We start from the raw sequence: 22,138 nt of genomic DNA on the forward strand, positions 1-22,138 counted from the left end.
TACAAAATTTAAAAGTATTTGAAAATAATTATTTTTTTGTAATGGATTGACTTTTCCGATTATGCAAGGATAACTGATTTAAGGCTTAAAGATTCGACTAAACTGTAGTGACCACTAAAATGGTTGAGAAATAAGAATATAACTCAAGAAGAAATTGAAGAATATTCGGTTTTGATTAACAAGGCCCCACTGTTATTTATGTTTGCTTTTCACCGAAGTGGCAACTCTGATCAGCTGCATATATTATCATTCCTTTGTTGTGTTTATATGCTGTGACTCAGTGCGAAACCGTGATAAAAGCACAAAATTGAAACGAAATTTAGTCGGTCACCAAAATTACAAGTGTCAAGATGTCCCTGGTTTCAGATGAGGAGTGGGTGGAGTACAAGGTGAGGTCAATATACACATCCTAGCAAGCGACGCAATATCTACAAATCACTTGATTCCCTTAGTCCAAGTTCGAGAAGAACTACGAGGCGGAGGAGGATCTGATGCGTCGTAAGATCTACGCCGAGTCCAAAGCCCGGATTGAAGAACACAATCGGAAGTTCGAGAGGGGCGAAGTGACTTGGAAAATGGGAATCAATCATTTGGCTGATCTCACGCCCGAGGAATTTGCTCAACGTTGTGGCAAAAAGGTGCCACCGAATTAGAAAAATAATTTCGAGTTAATCTCATTTTAAGCAGACATTTGGTAAAGACACGAATCTCTCTGTAATTCTATAAATATGCATTTGTATTTTTAAATGTTTTTTGTTTCAACCACCCCCAAATAAACAATAAATCAGCTGTTTTATACATTTCAAAGAATTTGGTCTTTTTGTGATCTGGCCACTTTGCATGGGAGAAAAACAGTTCATTGAGCTATGGTTCAATGAACCATGGTTTACTTTTTCCGTACGAAAAATGCATATAAATACATATAGCTGAGATGGTAAAATTCCATTCCAAAAATATGTAGGCTTGTACAAAGTATCTTTTAACTTTTGGACAGCAAATCGATGAACGCCCTGCCGCACTGAACCAGTTCCGGTTCAGCGTTCATTGAGCGAGTCAGTGAACCGAACTGCAGTGCCGACGAGCGGCAGTTCACACACAACATTTGAAAGTTTGTAAACTTTTCCTTTTTTCAATCACATAGACACATCGATACACGTAGTTATTTATTTTTATTTTGTACCAACACCAAACACCCCTTCTTACAACGCGCGTAACCCATCGTTTTCGGTCCAATCTCTTGCAGAATCGAGCAGTAGAACCTCGCAACCCAGCCAAACATGTCCGGAATCATGCGTGTGCCATCGATTTTGGCCAAAAATGCAGTCGCCTCCATGGTAAGTAGTTACCATTTTGGAAGTGAAACCCCCGGCTCCACCGTGGAAAACAATATGATTTAATAGTGGTTATACAATCGGCTGTACAGAGAACTCAGCAGCTCGTGATGTGACAACAGCAAAAGACCCACAAATTGGCCAAAAACGCGCCGCCCTTACTTGTGTTATGTAATTTGTGAGCAAATTGTGGGGGCCAGATGCATTAAATCTGTGCCCTCTGCCGGATTATAGTAATTTCCACATAGCGAATATCATTCCCATCGAGTGTTTTGCAATTTTCCTGCTTTTATTGTGAAAAGCTAGGTGTGTGCACCAGCGAGGTTATGTTATGTTGCCGCCCCGCCCCCCCTTTATCCACACTCTGCTGCATCAACGATATCGTGCATTTGGGCATTTCGTGCAACAGAATGCAGTTGAAACACTTGGTTTGGGAAAGCTTTATAAGTACCGCTCAATCGGAAGATTCGTGCAAGAGAGGATAGTAATATGTAGTAAAACAAATGAGAGGAAAGGAAAGAGTGTGAGAGAGAGAGAGGGAGAGAGCGATGGAGGCACGTCACGGAACTTAACAGCTGATTATACAATGGAGCTTATTGATCAGCGTGCTGATCTACCCCGCCTCCCTTTCGGCAGAAACCCCCTCCGAAAAATGCCAGTTCAATTATTTAATTCGTTTATTACATAAGCTGTTATCACTGCAAGTCGCTCTTTCTGTTTTTATCTTCTTATCTGGTCGACGTCATCAGAAGAGTTCTCATACTCTCCGCAGATACTATCTTAACTATTTTAACTACCATCTTAATTTTATGTACACCTGTTTGCATTTAATTTTAACTAATGGCCGGATTTTTGGTTGCAACTACGTTTTGTGCACTTTCCGTCCTTAATATTTGTTGGACTGTTCTGATAAGATAACACTAAGCTACTTTAGATACGTAAATAATGTGGGTATTCGCAAAACTATATTTAAATTTTATTAATGTATTTTGAGTAAACATACTCACGCACATTTTGGGTGACTTTAAAAGTCTTGGCTATTAAAACTATGGCTGCATTTTGAGGAATGACAAGACAGGCAGTAAACTTAAGTCTGAGTTTACGTAATTTGTTCGCAAACGATTGTGAATTATGATTAAATGACTAAAGCAAACATTAAGTTGATGACTTTGTTGACAAGCTGGGCTTTCCAATCAGAAAATGTTTCTATCTGCAGTTCCATAATATAGATTCTATAAGAAACAATGATAATGACAATGTGGTAGATACGTTTCACATCTTAGCAATTAGAGAATGTGTGATTTTGAAATTTCAGTTCGTTATAATTTCCGATTACCGATCTCTCATTTATGCCAATTTCTACCTTGCAGCAACGTGCCGCAGCCGTTGGAGTGCAGCGCAGCTATCACATCACACACGGCCGCCAGCAGGCCTCGGCGGCGAATCCGGATAAGATATCGAAGCAGTACCCGGTGGTGGATCACGCCTACGATGCGATCGTTGTGGGAGCTGGAGGAGCCGGCTTGCGGGCTGCTTTTGGCCTGGTGGCTGAGGGATTCCGCACGGCGGTGATCACCAAATTGTTTCCCACCCGCTCGCACACGATCGCCGCTCAGGGCGGCATCAATGCGGCTTTGGGCAACATGGAGGAAGATGACTGGAAGTGGCACATGTACGACACGGTCAAGGGCTCCGATTGGCTGGGCGACCAGGATGCCATCCACTACATGACGCGCGAGGCGCCCAAGGCTGTCATTGAGCTTGAGAACTACGGCATGCCCTTCTCGCGTACCCAGGACGGCAAGATCTACCAGCGCGCCTTCGGTGGACAGAGTCTGAAGTTCGGCAAGGGCGGACAGGCCCATCGCTGTTGTGCTGTGGCTGATCGTACTGGTCACTCGCTGCTGCACACGCTCTACGGACAATCCCTGAGCTACGACTGCAACTACTTCGTGGAGTACTTTGCCCTGGATCTGATCTTCGAGGATGGCGAGTGCCGTGGTGTGCTGGCCCTGAACCTGGAGGATGGCACACTGCACCGATTCCGCGCTAAGAACACGGTCATTGCCACCGGCGGATATGGACGCGCCTTCTTCTCCTGCACCTCGGCGCACACATGTACCGGTGACGGTACCGCCATGGTTGCCCGACAGGGACTGCCCTCTCAGGATTTGGAATTCGTGCAGTTCCATCCTACTGGAATCTACGGCGCCGGCTGTCTCATCACCGAGGGCTGCCGCGGTGAGGGTGGTTACCTGATCAACGGTAATGGCGAGCGCTTCATGGAGCGCTATGCTCCTGTGGCCAAGGATCTGGCCTCCCGCGACGTCGTCTCGCGTTCGATGACCATTGAGATCATGGAGGGTCGTGGCGCTGGACCCGAGAAGGATCACGTGTACCTGCAATTGCACCACTTGCCGCCCAAGCAGCTCGCCGAGCGACTGCCTGGCATCTCCGAGACCGCCATGATCTTTGCCGGTGTTGATGTGACCCGCGAGCCCATCCCCGTGTTGCCCACCGTGCACTACAACATGGGCGGTGTGCCAACCAACTACCGCGGCCAAGTTATCACCATTGACAAGGATGGCAAGGATGTGATTGTTCCGGGACTGTATGCTGCTGGTGAGTCTGCTTCCAGCTCGGTGCATGGCGCCAACCGTCTGGGTGCCAACTCTCTGCTGGATCTGGTGGTCTTCGGACGTGCATGCGCCAAGACTATCGCCGAACTGAATAGGCCTGGTGCACCTGCTCCCACCCTCAAGGAAAACGCTGGCGAGGCCTCTGTGGCCAACCTGGATAAGCTGCGCCATGCCAACGGCCAGATCACCACCGCCGATCTGCGTCTGAAGATGCAGAAGACCATGCAGCATCATGCTGCTGTGTTCCGCGATGGTCCCATCCTCCAGGACGGTGTGAACAAGATGAAGGAGATCTACAAGCAGTTCAAGGACATCAAGGTCGTTGATAGGTGAATATTAGTGAAGTATATTTTGGTTTCTTTTTAACGTTCCTTGACTTTAAAGGTCGCTTATCTGGAACTCTGATCTGGTGGAGACGCTGGAGCTGCAGAACTTGTTGGCCAATGCCCAGATGACTATTGTGAGCGCTGAGGCGCGCAAGGAATCGCGAGGTGCCCATGCCCGTGAGGACTTCAAGGTTCGCGAGGATGAATACGTAAGTTACTATTCAATTAGTCCCCGAACTTTTTATCATGGAACAAAATGTATTGCAGGATTTCAGCAAGCCCCTTGAAGGCCAGCAGAAGAAGCCCATGGATAAGCACTGGCGCAAGCACACGCTGTCGTGGGTGTGCAATGACAACGGAGACATAACGCTGGACTACAGAAACGTGATCGATACCACGCTGGACAACGAAGTCTCTACTGTTCCACCAGCGATTCGCTCCTATTAAATGAAGACTTGGAGTTGCAGAACACCCGCATACACACCCCATATACCATCACGCATCACTCGTACGGATGTCTACTTAAACGTCTTTGTGGGCGCCAGTAAATAAATTTTGTCAAGTCGTCAAACCAATGCGTCGCAATATGCTACCAACTGGTAACTGGGAACTCGGCAGCGGTTCCGGGCATTTTGTGATGAAATGTAAATCCAGCTTTTCTTTATATCTATATTATTTACAAAACTAAATTACTACTCTGATTCTATTTATTTTCACTGTACGCTGCCCTCCATTTGGTTACTGTTTGGTTGTCGGTTATTAACAATATTACATAAGCGAAAAATGTGTGTGAGTAGACAACGAGTTAGGTCTGAGGCGATATTGACGACGCAGCCTGTTTAGAAGCAAATGAAAACAAATCCAACTACATTTTTCTAGTATTTGTTAAACCTATTAAATTATTAAAACGAAAACGTGTAAAAACAATAATAAACAACAAAAGTCGAAACATTTGCTATACATTAAATAAATGTAATGAAGATTAAGTGCGCAACGAAATGATGTCTTCACTTAGCCGCGGAATACATGAATTTGATTGACGCTGACATCCAGTTGGCTCAAAATATCGACGGCAGCGGTGTTGAAGCCACTTGGTCCACAGATGAGCACATAAGTACATCTTTCCGGCTGATTTTTCTGGAACATAGGGGTTAGCAGCTTCAGCGATATTCTTTGTGGATTATCCTCCGATTGGGAGAGATAGTTTGTGCAGCTGAATCTCTCGTCGTGGCAGTGCAATTCATTTAGTTTCTCCTTTAACCAGATATCTTCTGTCGTTTTGTTAAAGTATAACAACTGCAAACTTTCACTGCAAATGCAGAAAATAAGTACATTTCAAAACTCATTTGGAAGAACTTACATTCGGTTTGTATTCCTTTTTAGGATGGGCTGAATTAGACTCAGAATGGGCGTTAATCCGCTTCCCGCTGCTAGGAGCAGAATGTTTCTGTGTGCGGTAAGATACGAGAGCTGGAAAGATCCACGTGGCACACTCCAATGGACGCGAGAACCACTTTGAAGCTCTTGCAGGTGAGTGGAGACGGGTCCGTTGGGATAGCTTTTGATCAGAAAGTGTAAGCATTCTGAACTCGAAGACAAGTTGTTCTCCAAACGCAGATAGGATTGATCCACAGGTGTGTAGCTTCGCTGAAGTTGTCTGCCTTCCAGAGGGACTTCTATATCTACATGGTAACCAACCGGCAGGATCATCAGAACGTCCTGCCCAACGCTTTGCAGGCTAAGTTCAAAGGAGTCGTGATTGAAATCCTTGCAGTACACTACTTCATACTCGAATGTTTCTTCGTGTAAGCGGCTAGAATCCAATCTGTTGGAGACATGTGTTCCATACGTTGGCCATGGTTCCGCTTCCTGCTTGACCAAGACCAACTCAATTTTCCCCGTCTCCGAACCGATTTTCGCTACCTTTGGAGGCCATTCGACACTGTTGGTCAGTTGAAAATCAAAGCTGTGCCAATTGTGCTGGACTAGTACTCGTACACTCAGTTCCTGGAGGTCCTTCCGGCGAACTACCAGGCCAGGATTGGCCAGGCTGCGTGTGTAGAAGATCAGGGTGAGTTCGCTCCTCTGCTGAATCCAGTCGAAGCGTGGCACTATTTCCGGTGGTGGTGGTTTCAATATCACATTGGTAATCTGAGGAGTATCCTTGGCGGGTTTTGTCTCATTCTCTTTTAGTGGTCCCACGTAGCACTTGCCCAACAGTTGTGGATAGTTCACCCAGGCGTGCACCTCATCGAATAATTTGGTGGCATCGCGACCAACTCCACGCATTAGCTCGTCCACTCCGCCTGGATGGAAGTCCATGTAGCGGGTGACATTGAAGACACGACCACGAATCGCCATCCACGCGTCGTCGACCTTGTTGTGCCGGGCCAAATCTGTTCGCGACACGGGCACCACACGTCCTCCGGTGCCGGAGAGATCCGCTCCAGAATTGCAAAGCCGTATCCAGTTCATCAGGGAGTGGCCCGGCTTCAGGGCGCATTTGTTGCGCGGATTACCAGTGGCCGATCCAGAACCGGTGGGTCCATTGGAGTTCAGCTTCTGCGGCGCAGTGGCGGGCAACTGGAGGCCACCGCCGGATCCGGCAGGAGCCATCTGTTTGGGTGGCTGTAGCGGTTGGTTACATGCGGCTGATTTAAGGGACGGATCGGACATAATTAGTCCCACAAAAAAGGTAATCGCGCAAATCAACAAGCTGTTTAGTGAGGAGTAATGGCAGGCAAACAACAGCTGTTTTCTGCATTTGGTTCCGGGAACCAGTGGCGGAATAAAAATGAACTAGTTTCATGAATGTTGGCGGTTCTATTTAAAAATGCATATGTCATTTTAATAAGTATATTGGTGTCTGCAGCAGTTTCTCACGCCTTTTTTCTTGGCCGATAAGCAATCTTTATGATTTCGGACCCACCACAACCTAATTGCTGTTACTGATTGTATGGCTAACCGCTCGAGCACCCACAAATTGGCAACGAGTGGCGCTAAAGTCCGTTTATGAGGCCCCATAATTCTTGATTAACTAACTAAATGATTTTATGGGTAAGGAAAGCACCCACTGATTATATTCATGTGTTTAAGCACAAAGGATAGGTAATACTTAAATTTATGGCGATTAATACGATTAATCAAAGAAAATTCATAGTTTAAATGAGAAAAGTCTTTTTTATTATACAACAAACTCTTTCTTGAGCAATATTTAATTAGTATTATATGATAACTTTCTAAAAGATGTATTTTTTATACATAGCTGGCCACTGAATACTGACGGCATAGTCAGGGATGGAGTTGGCAAGTATGATGGACTCCTCATCGCCATCAACGTGCATGTACTGTGCCGAGACTCCCAACTGGAAGAGTGGGACAGTGAAGTCGCGATTGGATTTCTGTGGAAATAAATACAAATTAAATAGCGATTTCAAAGATACTGTGATATTCGCTTGCCTTAAGTTCGATGTAGAAGCGCAGTGGCGTATCATCGATGCCGAAGGAGTAGTAGATGTGGTACGGAGGTGAATTGGTGGTCAGGTACTCCGCGAGGAACGACCAGCTGCTGACGGTCACATCCTCGTTGGGCTGAATGAAAATGCTGGTGTGATCCGGCGACTGTAGTTCAAACTCGAATCGCACAGTATTGCCCTCCGCCTGGACAGTTTTGTTCAGAAGCGTTAGGATGGGTTCAGCTGGCGTCCAAACGGGATTCTTTCGCGGCAGCCACATGGTATACTCCATGGCCTCCACCCATCGATGATCGTACAGTGGCATGCCGCACATCATGTACTTGGCGCAGTCGGATGTCATGTTGACCAGGCCAGTAAGATCCACATTGGACTCCAGCAACGGAGTAACTCCGCGACGATCCTGGAAGTTGAACAGATATCCACTCTCATCCTTGCTCACTGTTCCATCATACTCGTAGAACACGCGGCGCACTTGCTGAAAACGATCATAATATACATAGTTATAGTTAGTGATTGTTATCTGTAACTTTGCGTTAGCATTAAAGGTTTATAACTAACCAGGTAGGGCACTCGCTGTACGTTGGTTTTGGGGCGGTAGGGGAATCCGATGTCGGTGGAACTGGCAATATATACAGAGGCGGCCGCTACGGCCAACAGACCAAAGAGAACAAGTCCGGATCGGCGGGACATATTAACCAGTAAAATCTAGGAATAGTTTAAATACATTTGATATACTTAAAAAACTTATGGTCATGGTATTCTTACCAAAAATCCCATGGACAATATGGCTCCCAGGGCGGTCAAAGCTCCAATGATCAAGTCTGGATTGGTGTCCCTGAAATGGCCATCAAGCTTGATTACTAAGCCTATCCCAGTGCAAAATCACTTACACTCCAAAACGACCCATCATTGGCGTGAGTATCACGATGAAGCAGTAGAAGAGATAGCTGTTGTACATGAACGGAGCAACCTGGATCACTTTCAATATACCAGTCCAGGAATAGCCACGATCGTGCAGGGTGGTAATGAGATTGAAGGCCAATGGGATTACGTAGAAGACCAGGGTCCATGTGATGACATAGGTGGTGCGTAATCCATAGTAATTGATGGCGATGCAGAGGATGGCAACCACTGCGGCGTGTCCGTGGAGTATCAGTTGAACTTGCTGGGCAAAGCTAACCTTATCCTATTCGGATGTTCAATGTTACAATATTATAATTATACTTAAAGCCATAAACTTACAGTATTCTTCAGCTTCAGATAGATATAACTGGGCAGAGTAAGGCCCAGAAGACTGGGGCACACATACAAGCCTACCAGGAGCGATGGAGTGGCAAAGTAGCTTAGAGAAAAGCCGTATTTGTCCAGGCCATATGCCACCAAAAGGGGCAGGGCCAATGCCAGTACAAAGGCGATGATTTGGACCACTAGAACCAAGATGAAGTTGCCTTGGATCTGCTCGGAGTCAACATTCGATTTTTCCGCTATGCGCAGCACGGATAAATAGATCAGGACTATTGTTGCTGCAGCCACGGCATAGTTTAGCTTTACACCGACATCGGCAGAGTAGCTGATGAGGTACAAGCCCAGGACATCAAAGAAGATGGTGTTGCCAGTCGGGTTGGCCTGATTTTCAGAATATACAAAATTAAACTAAATTTCTCTCATATAAAATACAGGCACCTACGCTGATATCACGGAGTTCGGTGGCATTGGACAGAGTTCGAACCAAACCGAGAAGATTGTCTCCTGTGTTCTGAAGAGCTGCCCGTGGAATCACATCAATGCGATCATATTTGGTATGATAGACGAATCCATTGATGCACTGGCCAATGTCCAGACCTGCCATTTATGTTCGCTTAGTTATATTCAACCAACTAATCAGTAGTTAGCTTACCAATAAGGTTTCCGTACTCTACAAAAATGTCGAAATCGGTGTAAGAGGGCACAAGGCCCGTTTGGAAGATTTCCTCAGCCATGGTGGTGGAGAAATAGTGCTTGGCGCCCTCTTTGTATATCTGCAGGATAACAAATCAAACAGCTAGATATCTAGATCGTTTCTTAAGTAGCTGGGAAATGTATTACCTTGACCAACCATGGATAATTCGGCCCAGACTGGAACATTAGTTCGCGACCTCCACTGCCAGCTGCATCCAGATTAATGACCACCCTTTTAAAAAATACCATTCATAAAATCTATACATTATATCTAACTACTCCTTAGACTTACTTGCAATTCTTAGCCCATTTGTGGTAGGCAATGAATCCGTGAGATGCCTGCAGTGAGTTCTCCTCGGATCCGTTGATCAAAAAGATAATGGGGTGCTCGAATGGTACTCGCGATGATGAAATCACGCGCAGCACCTCCAAAATGGAGACCACCATATGACCATCGTCGCCGGTGGAGGGACTGGTGGGCTGGGAGTCGAAGTGGCTGTTCACCAGGATGTAGTTTTCACTGGTGCTGGCCTTGGGAGTGAGCTTAACCACCACGTTCTGGATGCCTTGGTACATGTTGACCAGGTTCCATTTCACATACGCACCGTAGGCATGCTGCAAATCAATTTCCATATCGAAGAGATCCTCTTGAATATTATCCTTTATCAGATTTAGTTCTTTCAGCAGGAACTGCACGGTCTTGTGCTCGTTGCCATCACTTCCAACCACTTTGGTGCCGATGGCCTCGAAATCATACAGATTGGCCTGTGCCCGTTCGGCAATGAATACTCCTTTGGAGGCATCCTCCACCGTCAGCGGTTCGGGAAGTCGGTAGAACAAGGGCTTCACCACGGCTATAAAGAGCAGTCCCCAGAACAGGACAATGCCACCAGCAAAGTACCAGGGTAGTTGAAGGTATCCTTTGTGTTTTTTTCCATGTTTCTTAGAGTACGTTCTGACTCCTTCTTCGACGGGCTCGTCTAAAATCTAAGAAATCGGTTAACAATTTCTTAGTTAGTTACCTTTTTAGTAAAAGTATGCTTACAAGTTTATCCTTGTCACCCATTTTTGCGATTTCGATTTGCAGACACTGCCTTTCTGCCTTTCGTTAAAATGGGAGTCAAAACTAGACTAAATTGATTTCTGAGCTAAACGCTTTTATATCCCCAAAATTATCAAAACTTCGTAATCATATCTTGCATTTTTATAGCACACATAAATAAAAAATATTAGCATTGCGAGAGTCACTCAAGTAGAAACAATACTTTTAAAATATTTATAGCTATAACTTGTAGAGTAAAATTCTTTACTATATTCAGCATTATTCAATACAGGTACATGATAAAAAAAGCTAAAATTATTTTATAACTAATCTCTTATATTACTTTTTTAAACAAATTTTTCAAGCCACCCTCCTTTATGAAAATTTAAATTGCTCTTAAATAATCTACGGATTTTAATATGTGCAATAACCATTAAAAGATATGACTATCTGGTAAAAAAAGCGAATTCGATTTCTCACGCAGATCTTAGTGATTAGATGATTAGATATGGTTCGTACTCAGGCCCAGGGCAACGCACCTTAAGTTGTTACCAAAAGAAATCGAGTCACCTATTCGATTGTTAAATCAATTATCAACACTTAAGTTATGGCTTCATAAATGTTTATATGGAACACGCGTTGGGCTATAAAATACATAATCTTTATTCTATATATTTGGTCCATAAAATTTGCATTATATGAGTACATGCTATTTATATATCAGTATATAAACAGAAAAATTATGTAAATATAGGGTTTATGTTTCATGACTAAAGTTTACATACGAAAAAGTGTATGAAAACAAAAAATGCCAGTTAAACAATAATATAAAGAAAGTCCAAACTCACTTATACCTCTTTTACTGAATAATGGAATGTTGTTTTTGAGGATACCAATACTTTATTTTGTGTCTTTAGCTAAAAGGGAAATTCCTGAACATATATTCATATTGATATATTGAAAATAATCTTAAACATGAACTGCAAATACAGGACCACCCGTAAATTAGTTTTAAAGATACATAAAATTATAATTCAATGCTTAGCAGTTCATTTTATTGTTCGGTGTTAATTATAATTATTATCGGAATCAAGATCGAGATCGAAGTGCTTAGAAAATGTACCGCTGGTAGAACGCTGGCCAGTCAACTCGGGCAGCAAATGATGGGATCTTCGAGGCAAAAGTTTGACTTATGGCATCGCCTTCGTTGCCAATCCAATGGATGGACAATCCGAACTGGCCCAAAGGTACTTCGAAGTCATCATCGAGTTTCTATGGAAAATAAGTAGAGATTATCTTGAGGTACTACACATGTGGATTCACCTGGCACTCACATAAAAGTCAACAGAGAAAGTCAATGGCGAGTTGTCCTTGCCATATGAGAAATAAAGATGGGAGGCCGTCTGTTGGCCAATGTAACTCAGAGGTAAGGTCCAGTTTACAATGGAAACATCTTCATAGGGCTGGATGAAAACACTGGCATGGTCTGTAGTGTTTGCCCGGAAATCCAAGCGCACTGTATTGTTTCCCACTTCCGTTTTGGCCAAAAGCTCAAGTTTCGGCTCAGAGGGAGGAACAATTTGTTCTTCTCTTGGCAGCCACATTATCTGCAGACGATTCTTCACCCATCGGTGATCATATAGAGGATATCCGCACATCATAACCGTAGTGCAGTCCGTAGCAATGCTGACCAATCCAGTCATGTTCAACGTGGAGAGCTTGAGGGGAGCTGCTCCCCGACGATCCTGGAAGTTGAACAGATAGCCGGAGTCATCCTTCACAACCGTGCCATCGTACTCGTAGAAGATTCGTCGTACATGCTGTAAAACGATAAGAATGTAAATTTCGATCCTTGAAAGGAAATTAAGTTTACCAACCAGGTAGGGCAGTCGCTGAACGTTGGTCCTTGGTCGGTAGGGAAAACCAATCTGGGTGGACGAAGCCGTGTACATGGTCACAGCACTGATTGCCAACAAGGCGAACAGGATCATGCTGGGGCGTCGGAACATGTTAATTAGGGGTATCTAAAATGAACAAAAGTTGCAAATAAATATAGGTATTTGAAACAGGTATTTAAGCTTAGTTTTCTTACCACGAAGCCCAATGCCAAAACGGTTCCCAAAGCACACAAAGCCGATATAATCAAATCCGGGTTGGTTGCTCTGGAAAATGAGAAGATTTATTAACTACTGTCTCTATGGATATGCTGTATAATCTCACCTGCCGAAACGACCCATCATGGGTATCAGAGTCACGATGAAACAGTAAATCAAATAGCTATTGTACAGGAACGGAACGACTTGGAATATCTTGAGCACACCAGTCCAGGAGAAGCCGCGATCGTGCAGAGTGGTCAGCAGATTAATGGCCAAGGGAATGGCGTAGAAGATGAGTGTCCAGGTGGGCACATAGGCACTACGCAAACCGTAGACGGTTAATCCAATGTCCAGAAGAGCCAGCACTGTGGCGTGTCCATGGAGAACCAGTTGCAGTTGCTGGGCAAATGCAACCTTATTCTGCAAGGATAACCACATATTATACATTTCATACAACTAAACACTATTATTACTTACATTTTTTTGCAACTTCAGGTAGATGTACGATGGCAGGCTCAATCCCAAGAGACTCGGGCAAATGTAGAGACCGATTAGCAGGGCCGGAGTGCTGAAGTAAGTGAGGGATAGTCCGTATTTATCGAACACGTAGGCGACTACTATGGGCAGGCCGATACCCAGTACAAAAGCAATGATCTGCAGTACAAGGATCAAAATGAACCAGCAGAGAACGTATCCAAGGGATACATCGGAAATGCTAGCAGTGCGCCAAATGGATAGGAAAATCAGGACAAGTGCTACTCCAGCGACGGCATAATTTAAAATGACACCATTGCTCTCCGTGTAGTTAATGAAGTACAGTCCCAGGACATCGAAGAAGATGGCATGTCCTGTCTCATAAGCCTAAAATATATTGACTTAGTACCATAACTCATTGAGAGTTAACTCATCTTACCGCTGTGTTATCCAGTTCCGTGGAATTGGCAATGGATCGCACCAGACCAAGCAGATTATCGCCCGTGTTCTGAATGGAACCTCTGGGAATGTTGGAGAATTGATCATACTTGGTATGATAGGCGAAACCGTTGATGAACTTGGCCGTGTCCAAACCTTCAAGATAAATGATATATTTATATTATATTAAAATAAGTTTAAATGCAAATGCTTACCAATAAGATTTCCATAAGTTACAAAGATGCCAAAGTCAGTATCGGAGGGCAGGATTCCAGTTTGGAAGATTTCCTCAGCCATTGTGGTAGCCAGGTAGTGCTTTGCACTACTTTTGTATGTCTATAAAAAGTGCATATGTTAGTGAATGAATTCGAAAAGATTGGTAAGTGCAAGTTACTTCGACGAGCCAGGGGCTATTAGGTCCAGTTTGGAACACTATATCTTTGCCGCCATTGCCAGCTGCATCCAAATTGAGAACCACCCTGGAAAAGGCATTATTCAGTTATATATGGATATAGAGCATTATAAATAATATATGTTAATGATCAAATATATGAATATAGAGTTATGTAAGTTATAGATATGCTAAGAACTTACTTGCAGTATGGAGCCCATTTGTGTTGGGTAATGAAGCCATGCGAAGCTTGCAGGGGATTTTCCTCGGCTCCGTTCAGTAGGAAGATGACTGGATGCCTGATGTTTTGCTTGGTGGTGCACATCACTTGAAAGACCTCCAGGATGGCGACCACCATCTGACCAGCATCGCCGACAGATGGACTTGTCGGCTTGGAATCAAAGTGACTGTTGACTAGCAAGTAAGTGGTACTCGTCGTATTCTTGGGACTCAGTTTGATGACAATGTTCTGCACTCCCTGGTACTTATTGACCATGGTCCAATGAATATAGGCTCCCGAGACGACTTGCAAATCGACTTCGACGTCGAAATAGTCGTCCAGGCAATTCTCCTGTATCTGCGACACTAGGCCCAACAGGTAGTCGACCGTTTTGTTCTCATTGTTATCACTGCCAACCACTTTGGTTCCGATTTCGCCAAGTTTGTAAAGATTGTTTTGGGCCCGCTCGGCGATGAAAACGCCCTTGTTGGCATCCTCAATGGTCAAACCTCTGGGAATGCTATAGAAGAGTGGTAATACCACAGCCGCGAACAGGAGTGCCCAGAACAGTAGAAAACCACCTTCCAAATACCAGGGACCTCTCAAGTTTTGCTCCTCGTTTCTGATTTTCTTGGAGGAAGCCGATCGAACGTCATCTTCGATAGGCTCGTCAGAAATCTGTAGGACAAAAAGGTTAATGTATTCAGGATAGTTCTGAATTTCGCGTAGTTTTTCAACTCCTCATTACCAGTTTGTCTTTGTCACCCATTTTGTTAATCAACTTTAAGAGCTCAAGTTACTACTCTCCTTAAAATCAAACTGACTGACTTGCTCTGGACTCAAGTTCTTATATACCGCTAAAATCATTGGATATCAGTGAAAAGTCGTAAAAATAAAAATGAATTTATTATCATTCGAGCAATGTTCATGCTTAGGCAAATTATGATTACTTATAAACTGTTAAAGTTCATAAAGATAGATTCTAACGAGGTCGGCTAACAATGAATACCTTTTCTTGCTTGGGATTTTGATATGGATATTGATATGCTAAGATGTGTTAAATGTTTTTTTCTAAGACAAAATTAAATACAATTTTTATATAAAAACATCACTTTTACTTTTATTTTTTTTTCATTTTAACAAATTAAATCGGTTATTACATAATACATTTAATTCCAAAATGATTCTATGAATTTAAAAATCAGTTGCTCGGTTTGTCACTTTTGGCCAACATTTAAAACTGCCCTCGATACTGGGAAATAGATTTATGTTTCAATTAGTCAGTGATAACAATTCTCAATATCAAGCAAGTGTATTTTCTTTTTTTTTTTTAATATTCGGGGGTTTTACTGATTGCACCCATAATCTATCTGGCTTTTTTCCTAGCGTTTTATCTTTATTGCAGTCTAATATTCTGATTTAATTGCTATGGGATGATTTTGAATATGCATAGAACCTATAAAAGTCTATTAAGATTGTAAATGATTATTGAGTTCATGCGCCGCGATAAGACCCAAACTAGACCCACCACAACCCAATAGCTGTTGATTGGTAATAGCTGGCCCTGCCTGTTTCCAAGTACAAGTAACGTACCTATTTTTGGCTTTTTAGGGCATTAAATTGAAATAATTAAAATATGAATAAATGTTAGGCGTGGACAGCAGACAACAATTTAAGTATATACACCATATAAACACCTTGTTTTTGCAAGAATCGAAGCGGGAACGCACAGCTTGCCACATCCCTTCTGTAGGTAAACAATTTAACTGAGAAGCTATTTCCTTGAGACGCGTCATATTGGTCTGATTGTTTCGATTAAAAATCCGTATTCTCGCGCTAAAGTGATCTCTTTGCAAAATCTCTTATTACGCTTGCTAATATTCAAAGAATCCACTCAGTTCTCCGTTCCAAAAGCAACAAAAGATAGTGGCCTCTGTTTCTGGCAGAGAGCGAATATACATAATGAATGGTCCCCAAATATTTGGTTGTCTTAGGAAAAAAGTTCTCTAAGCATATACATATATTGTTTACGGTTCCGTGTTTTATTTGTGCCAGGCAAACTTTTGGAGCAATGATAAGGAAAAAAAATCAAGACTTTCGATTGTAATTAAAGTATTCGTAATGTAGTTTAATAAAATATGTAATGTTGTATCAGATTCTATACAGTTAATGGTTAACGCTTAATGACTACAATTAGTAAATCAGTAGCAATATCATGTTTGTATTGCCCTAGAAGTACCAGGTCTCGTAGGTGCCAACCCAACCCTGAATGTAGGCATACGACGGAAATCGTTGGATGTAGCTACTCAGCTTTTCGATAGCAGTGATATCCTGGGTCACCCAGTGACCCCCAATGCCAATCTCTAGGGTCGGCGTGTCAAACGTTGAGGTTGTCTTCTGTAAATAATCAATTAGCTTGCTGTTACGCAGGTAATTACGAGTAGTTAGCACGCTTACCTCCACATCGATGGTGAACTCCAGAGGACTGTCGTCCAGTCCGTAGGAGAAGTACACCATGTACGGCGGTTCCGCCTGCTCCCGTATGAGTGTGTCATTGAAGGACCAGTTCAGTATCTTGGCATCGTTTTTCACATTGATAAATATGCCCATGTGCGAGGGTCCTGCCACCGTGAAGTTGAATCTCCTTTGCGTGGGCGTCTCCAGTTCGCTAGAATCCTGCAGCACCAGCAATGGATAGTCGCTGGGTATCTCTGGCGCTTCCGACGTTTTGATCCACATGCTGTACTGGCGGGCTTTGTTCCATCGGTGATTGTAAAGGGGCATGCCGCAAAACATTTCCTCATCGCAAAAGTCGCTCACTTTGTGCGCCTCTCCAATGGCAGCAATGTCATCTAAAAATGCAATTTCATTTGTTTATTTAAAATCGAAATGTAAACCTTTTATAGCAGGCTTACCTCGTGCAATCTCAAAACGACGGTCCTGCGGATAAATATACAATCCAGACTCATCTATGCGAGTACTTCCATCCGCATTGTGCAAACGACGATGGGCATGCTTCAAAAGCAATATTTAAACAATTACTTATTAATAACCTACTAACGGATGTTAAACTTACAATCAGGGAGTAACGCTGTGGAGAAGTCTTTTCCTTGTAGGGGAATCCTGCATTGGTGACAGCAATAATGATGAACAGAATGGTTATCCCCAGGAAGCACAGGACTATCGTTCTCGTCTTGCGGAAGAACATGATAAGCGGGGCCTGTTCATTATTAAATAATAGATTTTTGGTTAAATAATTAGTATAATTGCTAATTAACTTACAATGAAACCGGCAAACATGAGTGAAAATACCCAGACCAGAGCTGCTATAACCATGTCCGGATTTGTCGATGAACCCGAACGTCCTTGCATGGGGATTAGGGTAACCAGAGCCACGGTGCACAGATATGTGAAGAAGACGAAGGGCAGGATCTGGCAAACTGTCACGGCAATGGCAAACAAATAGGCTATAGAGATAGATAGATTGAATAAATATCTTGATCAGAGCCCAGACAGTAACTGTGGCTTACCCTTGCGGTGCCACTTTGTAACCAAGTTGACAATTAGCGCCACGATGTCGAACAGAATGCACAGCATTATCAGGTAGGCCGATCGGATACTAAGTCCAGTCAGGGTGAGCATTATCAGAATCAGGCAGATGCAGTGGGAGTGCATGAACAGCTGGATGCGGAATCCCAGGCCCAAGGGGTCCCTCTTGGTCTTCTCCAGATACAGAGCTGGCAAGATGCTCAGTCCGAATATGATGGGTGCCAAGTATAGACCAAAGATAGTCCATGATGAGGTGAACCAGGACAACGAACGATCAACACCATCCATGAAGAGAGCCACCAGCAATGCCAGACCAATGGCCAAGAGCAGGGATACAAACTGAATGGCAATGGTGATGGAAAACCGGAGGAGGACACCCTTCCAGCTGCATCCCGAGCGAAGACACATATAGTAAATGGATATGCCGACACCCAGGAGGGCCAGCAATGTGACCATCACATTGACAATGATGCTCGTCGTCTCCGTGTAGAAGATCATGAACCAGCCGAGGAAGTCGTAGAATATATTGTGTCCCTCGGAGTGAGCCTGCAATAGGATTGTGTTTAGATTCATCCTTCTGATGCATCTCCTCCAGACTTACGGCCGTATCGTCCAATTCCGGAGCATTGGCCAAAGCTCTGGCCAATGATAAAACATTATCACCAGTGTGCTGGAAGGAGGCGCGTGGAAATGCGTTGATCCTGTCGTACTTGGTGTGATACACATAGCCATTGAAGATGTACGCCATGTCCAGGCCGGGAACACCTCCGTAGTCGCGAAAGATGCGAAAGTCCGTGTCCGAGGGTATATAGCCAGCTTGAAAGAGCTCCTCGGCCAGGGTGTTGGCGAAGGGATGGGGGACATTCCGATAGTAGTTCATCAGCCACGGATGATTCGGGCCCGACTGGAACAGAATCTCCCGGCCACCGGATCCGGCTGAGTCCAAGTTGATGAGAGCTCTATGAAGGGTAGCATTCAATAAAAGATATATAGTACTATAGGCTAAAGATGACACTCACTTGCAGTTCTTGGCCCACTTGTGTTGGGTGATGAAGGCGTGCGATGCCTGCAGGGGATTCTCCTCAGCTCCGTTGAACAGGAAGACAATGGGATGGGCCAGTGGATCACCAGATTTGGCTATCACACGCATCACCTCCAGCATGGTCACGACCATGGAACCATCATCGCCAGCTCCTGGACTTCCGGGCACCGAATCGTAGTGACTATTGATCAGCAGGTAGTTCTCGTTGGTCGAGTTCTTCTCCGACAGCTTCACCACCACATTCTGGATGCCCTGATACATGTTGACCATCTCCCAGTGCATGTAAGCTCCACTGGCCTGCTGCACATCCACTTCGATCTCGAGCAGTTCGCTCATCTCGGCCTCCACTTTGGCCACCTCGGCGCGCAGAAACTCCACGGCCGTCTCCTCGTTGGCCATGCTGCCCACCACTCGTGGTCCGATCCTGGTCAGCTCAATCAGTGTGTCCTCGGCTCGCTGGGCAATGAAGGAGTTGGGATGACTGGCCTCATCGCTGCGGGTCAATGGGCGGGGCATGTGGTTCATCTGGGTGTTGACCAGCGAGAGGTAGAGCACAAGCCAGAAGCCGAAAAAGGCGGGAGCGTAGTACCATTGCAGCTTCTTGGGCACCTCGAAGTCCACATCGATGTGGTACTTGGAGTTGAACTGGAAGTAAAAGGGAATCAATTTTTGTACATTTTGCAAATTAGGATTATCCCAGAGTATGGCTCTATATCAATACTATACAGGTGCGATTTCAAGTTCAAGTGGATAAGTTTTAAGATTTCCCAATTATAGCTAAGCTTTATGGCCAAGCAATATCTAATCTCCGTCTGGCAGCTGCCTGTCTAACTGAATCCAAAAAATTCCCGGCTAACTTATAGCTTTTTCGGTAACAGACTTTCGATCTGGAACAATCCGCAGACTTCTATGCAAGCCGAATCGAATGGCATTACTGACGCCTCCAAACTGCCTAAATTGGCGGAGAATTGCCGAGGATATCAGCTGGAATATAAACTTTTACTGCCTCGCAATCCGTCTTAATCGATAAGGCTCTTTTCACGGGCATGATTCCTTAATTTTCTCTTTTGATTTCCTCAGTAAACATTGCTCGAGTTGGAGAAATCGTGCTTTCGTCGCGTGTTAAATTCATGATTCACGGGCGTGTGGTCACTTGGAGATTGGGAAGATTGTGAAGGACCATAAAGCCGCCGAAGTCGCTGTCATAAAGCGATAATGCCCCAATAAATAGGTAACAGCTGCGTTTATCGCTCTGACATGCTAAGAAACTCGCATTTTTCGCAATGTTGCGGCCTTTTTGAAGTTGGTCATGTTTTAATCGATCTACAATCTTTATTGCTTTTTATTTTAAATTTTTTCACATTTTTTGACTATACTTTGTACATTGCTTAGTGTCCTCCCATTTAACAATATTTTAGTTTTTGGTGCACTTCACTAATCCGCAGAGTCTATCTGCATAGTAATCTGCATTAATTAATTAATATTTCTTGATTGCAGGTCCTTAAATTCACTTCAAATTGTTTTGATTAAACTGGTGTCATAAACTTTATAAAGTTCTTTTTTAAATGTTAAACATAGAGCTTGGTTTATTATCAGCATCCTTTCATTACATCCTTAATTGCACAGAATTTCTAACTAAATTTTCACTATATTCACTTGCAATACGTACACTCATTTTGTCACAGGTTTTTTTTAGCACTGGTATTTCGAATATCACAGTTGTTATATCCTTCGAAAGGACTCCAGAAAACTTAAACACCGCTTTGCTAATCCTTTGGTTCTCCCGCAACCGGGGACCTCAACCTTCAAGTGCCAATTGAGGTACCAGTCGCTCCGGTCGCCTAAAGATATATGAGAGCCAGCGGCATTGAAGGTCTGGGGAATTCGCCAACGATGGAAAAATATCGGTGGTAATGGTGATTCTTTGATATCGGAGTAGCTGCACGATAAACAAGTAGTTGTTCTGGGGAAAATGGGCGGGTATTTTTATTAGATTTCACTGAGCTACATGGGGGCAGCAGCAATTTGCTAACCGATTTTTATCTTTATGGCGAATGGAGCTTGTCCAGTTGTATCGTAAAGGGTGCAGATACCAATTCTTAAGATACACGGCTTCGGCGGCACTTGCGAATTAGAACTTGAACGATGTCCATAAACTTTAGGATAGCGAAACTTAATGGCACGTAATATCGTATATATCGTAATGCTTCCGTAATCCCGAGATGTGACTCTGCGCTGGCGGTACCTCCGACTGACTGGCATTAGATGGCAGCTCCCGGGTACACCCATATACCCAGATACCCATTGGCAATCCGAATTCCAGCCCCACTTGTTGCGCCTTTTTTTTTTGTACGAGAGTTTACTAATTAATTTGTGCCCGGCAGTTGTACGATTGTCGCTGATTTCATTCCATTTTCGTTTATGTGTCATTCCACCTTTGTATGCTGTAGATTCTGTCTCGCTTTTCCCCTCATAGCAATAGCAGCAGATCCTCTTCAGGGTTTTGGGTTCCGCTGATTTCGCTTGATTAACAGATTGTTTACGTATTTGAATTGCTTTCGCATGTATTTCAGATTCACCTGTCTATTGTATTGAATTGTCGTTGCAGCTTGTTCCGCCCGAGTGGATTCGATAGCTGGGAAACTGCCGGGTGGCTATCAAATTATGTCAAGCGTTTTCTCGCTCGACTGCACAAAGTATTGAGCTACCTAGCTACCTATCTGTATCTCCAGTTTTGAATGTATCTAAACACCCACAAATTCCGCGAAGAAATTGTGGAGGTTTCCCTACGCTAGCATTTTTGAATGTGTTATTAACATATGATTATTTTACATCGGACGAGAAAGTCACTGTAATGTTATTACATTTTCATACGCCCAAGCAATTATACATATAAAGGTTTATCTTAAAAACAAGCGGCAAAACAGCTTTAAATTCCATTACTGTTGGTTTCCAGGTACAATATGATAGTGGCAATTAAACTTGTAAACACCGCAATTAGTCGCTGACAAAGTCATAAAAACAGTTCAATAAAACTAATACGAATTCCACTTGTTGTTATGCCCCTTATCAATCCGAATATAAGTTCAAAAGTTGTACGCGTGTAATTTCTCATGGCTAAGATAATACAACGTTACAGTAAGTCTTATAAATAGAAACTATAATGATACACATAA

At 43.7% G+C, this 22,138-nt stretch overlaps 6 protein-coding genes across 7 annotated transcripts; 2 read left to right on the top strand and 4 right to left on the bottom strand.

Moving 5' to 3' along the window:
* Nucleotides 1–230: 230 nt before the first annotated feature.
* LOC6530951 (protein CTLA-2-beta) lies at nucleotides 231–807 on the top strand. The gene is made up of 2 exons (XM_002091753.4): nucleotides 231–389; nucleotides 453–807. The coding sequence occupies exons 1-2, from the start codon at nucleotides 351–353 to the stop codon at nucleotides 651–653; spliced, it is 240 nt and encodes a 79-aa protein (XP_002091789.1). The 5' UTR covers nucleotides 231–350; the 3' UTR covers nucleotides 654–807.
* Nucleotides 808–1,005: 198 nt separating this feature from the next.
* On the top strand, nucleotides 1,006–4,985 carry LOC6530952 (succinate dehydrogenase [ubiquinone] flavoprotein subunit, mitochondrial). The gene is made up of 5 exons (XM_015197292.2): nucleotides 1,006–1,108; nucleotides 1,244–1,334; nucleotides 2,702–4,299; nucleotides 4,355–4,505; nucleotides 4,564–4,985. Exons 2-5 carry the CDS (start codon nucleotides 1,278–1,280, stop codon nucleotides 4,741–4,743), a joined length of 1,986 nt encoding a protein of 661 aa, XP_015052778.1. The 5' UTR covers nucleotides 1,006–1,108; nucleotides 1,244–1,277; the 3' UTR covers nucleotides 4,744–4,985.
* Nucleotides 4,986–7,037, bottom strand: LOC6530953 (cytochrome b5 reductase 4). The gene is made up of 2 exons (XM_002091755.4): nucleotides 5,657–7,037; nucleotides 4,986–5,605 (listed from the first exon to the last, which is right to left on the bottom strand). Exons 1-2 carry the CDS (start codon nucleotides 6,970–6,972, stop codon nucleotides 5,308–5,310), a joined length of 1,614 nt encoding a protein of 537 aa, XP_002091791.1. The 5' UTR covers nucleotides 6,973–7,037; the 3' UTR covers nucleotides 4,986–5,307.
* Nucleotides 7,038–7,453: 416 nt separating this feature from the next.
* On the bottom strand, nucleotides 7,454–10,843 carry LOC6530954 (endoplasmic reticulum metallopeptidase 1). The gene is made up of 11 exons (XM_002091756.3): nucleotides 10,756–10,843; nucleotides 10,003–10,697; nucleotides 9,858–9,942; nucleotides 9,670–9,790; nucleotides 9,460–9,614; nucleotides 9,015–9,398; nucleotides 8,663–8,958; nucleotides 8,538–8,607; nucleotides 8,331–8,477; nucleotides 7,756–8,247; nucleotides 7,454–7,697 (listed from the first exon to the last, which is right to left on the bottom strand). The coding sequence occupies exons 1-11, from the start codon at nucleotides 10,774–10,776 to the stop codon at nucleotides 7,536–7,538; spliced, it is 2,628 nt and encodes an 875-aa protein (XP_002091792.1). The 5' UTR covers nucleotides 10,777–10,843; the 3' UTR covers nucleotides 7,454–7,535.
* A 936-nt stretch (nucleotides 10,844–11,779) lies between these two features.
* On the bottom strand, nucleotides 11,780–15,185 carry LOC6530955 (endoplasmic reticulum metallopeptidase 1). Its single transcript, XM_002091757.2, has 11 exons — nucleotides 15,120–15,185; nucleotides 14,355–15,049; nucleotides 14,155–14,239; nucleotides 13,976–14,096; nucleotides 13,762–13,916; nucleotides 13,326–13,709; nucleotides 12,973–13,268; nucleotides 12,845–12,914; nucleotides 12,630–12,776; nucleotides 12,087–12,572; nucleotides 11,780–12,024 (listed from the first exon to the last, which is right to left on the bottom strand). Exons 1-11 carry the CDS (start codon nucleotides 15,138–15,140, stop codon nucleotides 11,863–11,865), a joined length of 2,622 nt encoding a protein of 873 aa, XP_002091793.1. The 5' UTR covers nucleotides 15,141–15,185; the 3' UTR covers nucleotides 11,780–11,862.
* A 1,287-nt stretch (nucleotides 15,186–16,472) lies between these two features.
* On the bottom strand, nucleotides 16,473–21,215 carry LOC6530956 (endoplasmic reticulum metallopeptidase 1). Of its 2 annotated transcripts, XM_002091758.4 has the most exons (10): nucleotides 20,996–21,215; nucleotides 20,632–20,925; nucleotides 18,940–19,607; nucleotides 18,522–18,879; nucleotides 17,902–18,466; nucleotides 17,654–17,838; nucleotides 17,448–17,591; nucleotides 17,287–17,386; nucleotides 16,829–17,223; nucleotides 16,473–16,768 (listed from the first exon to the last, which is right to left on the bottom strand). In XM_002091758.4, exons 2-10 carry the CDS (start codon nucleotides 20,635–20,637, stop codon nucleotides 16,601–16,603), a joined length of 2,589 nt encoding a protein of 862 aa, XP_002091794.1. In that variant the 5' UTR covers nucleotides 20,638–20,925; nucleotides 20,996–21,215; the 3' UTR covers nucleotides 16,473–16,600. The 2 variants fall into 2 exon arrangements, with proteins under 2 accessions (XP_002091794.1, XP_039228262.1); XM_039372328.2 differs by having other exon boundaries at nucleotides 20,632–21,215.
* Nucleotides 21,216–22,138: the final 923 nt, after the last annotated feature.

Source organism: Drosophila yakuba, chromosome 2R (assembly GCF_016746365.2).
Source record: "Drosophila yakuba strain Tai18E2 chromosome 2R, Prin_Dyak_Tai18E2_2.1, whole genome shotgun sequence".
Taxonomy (NCBI): Eukaryota; Metazoa; Arthropoda; class Insecta; order Diptera; family Drosophilidae; genus Drosophila; species Drosophila yakuba.

Bases quoted from the DNA above. Each gene is read 5' to 3' on its own strand.
- LOC6530951 (XM_002091753.4), top strand. From the start codon at position 351: ATGTCCCTGGTTTCAGATGAGGAGTGGGTGGAGTACAAG. The intron at 390-452 runs GTGAGGTCAATA...TGATTCCCTTAG, and splicing joins AGGAGTGGGTGGAGTACAAG to TCCAAGTTCGAGAAGAACTA.
- LOC6530952 (XM_015197292.2), top strand. From the start codon at position 1,278: ATGTCCGGAATCATGCGTGTGCCATCGATTTTGGCCAAAAATGCAGTC. The intron at 1,335-2,701 runs GTAAGTAGTTAC...TCTACCTTGCAG, and splicing joins AAAATGCAGTCGCCTCCATG to CAACGTGCCGCAGCCGTTGG. The intron at 4,506-4,563 runs GTAAGTTACTAT...AATGTATTGCAG, and splicing joins AGGTTCGCGAGGATGAATAC to GATTTCAGCAAGCCCCTTGA.
- LOC6530953 (XM_002091755.4), bottom strand. From the start codon at position 6,972: ATGTCCGATCCGTCCCTTAAATCAGCCGCATGTAACCAACCGCTACAG. The intron at 5,606-5,656 runs GTAAGTTCTTCC...CTGCATTTGCAG, and splicing joins AAAAGGAATACAAACCGAAT to TGAAAGTTTGCAGTTGTTAT.
- LOC6530954 (XM_002091756.3), bottom strand. From the start codon at position 10,776: ATGGGTGACAAGGATAAACTT. The intron at 8,248-8,330 runs GTTAGTTATAAA...GATCGTTTTCAG, and splicing joins TACAGCGAGTGCCCTACCTG to CAAGTGCGCCGCGTGTTCTA. The intron at 7,698-7,755 runs GCAAGCGAATAT...TTATTTCCACAG, and splicing joins GCTTCTACATCGAACTTAAG to AAATCCAATCGCGACTTCAC.
- LOC6530955 (XM_002091757.2), bottom strand. From the start codon at position 15,140: ATGGGTGACAAAGACAAACTG. The intron at 13,917-13,975 runs GTAAGCATTTGC...TTTATCTTGAAG, and splicing joins AACTTATGGAAATCTTATTG to GTTTGGACACGGCCAAGTTC. The intron at 12,025-12,086 runs GTGAGTGCCAGG...TATTTTCCATAG, and splicing joins CTTTCTCTGTTGACTTTTAT to AAACTCGATGATGACTTCGA.
- LOC6530956 (XM_002091758.4), bottom strand. The intron at 18,880-18,939 runs GTGAGTGTCATC...TACCCTTCATAG, and splicing joins AAGTGGGCCAAGAACTGCAA to AGCTCTCATCAACTTGGACT. The intron at 17,839-17,901 runs GTAAGCCACAGT...CTATCTCTATAG, and splicing joins TACAAAGTGGCACCGCAAGG to CCTATTTGTTTGCCATTGCC.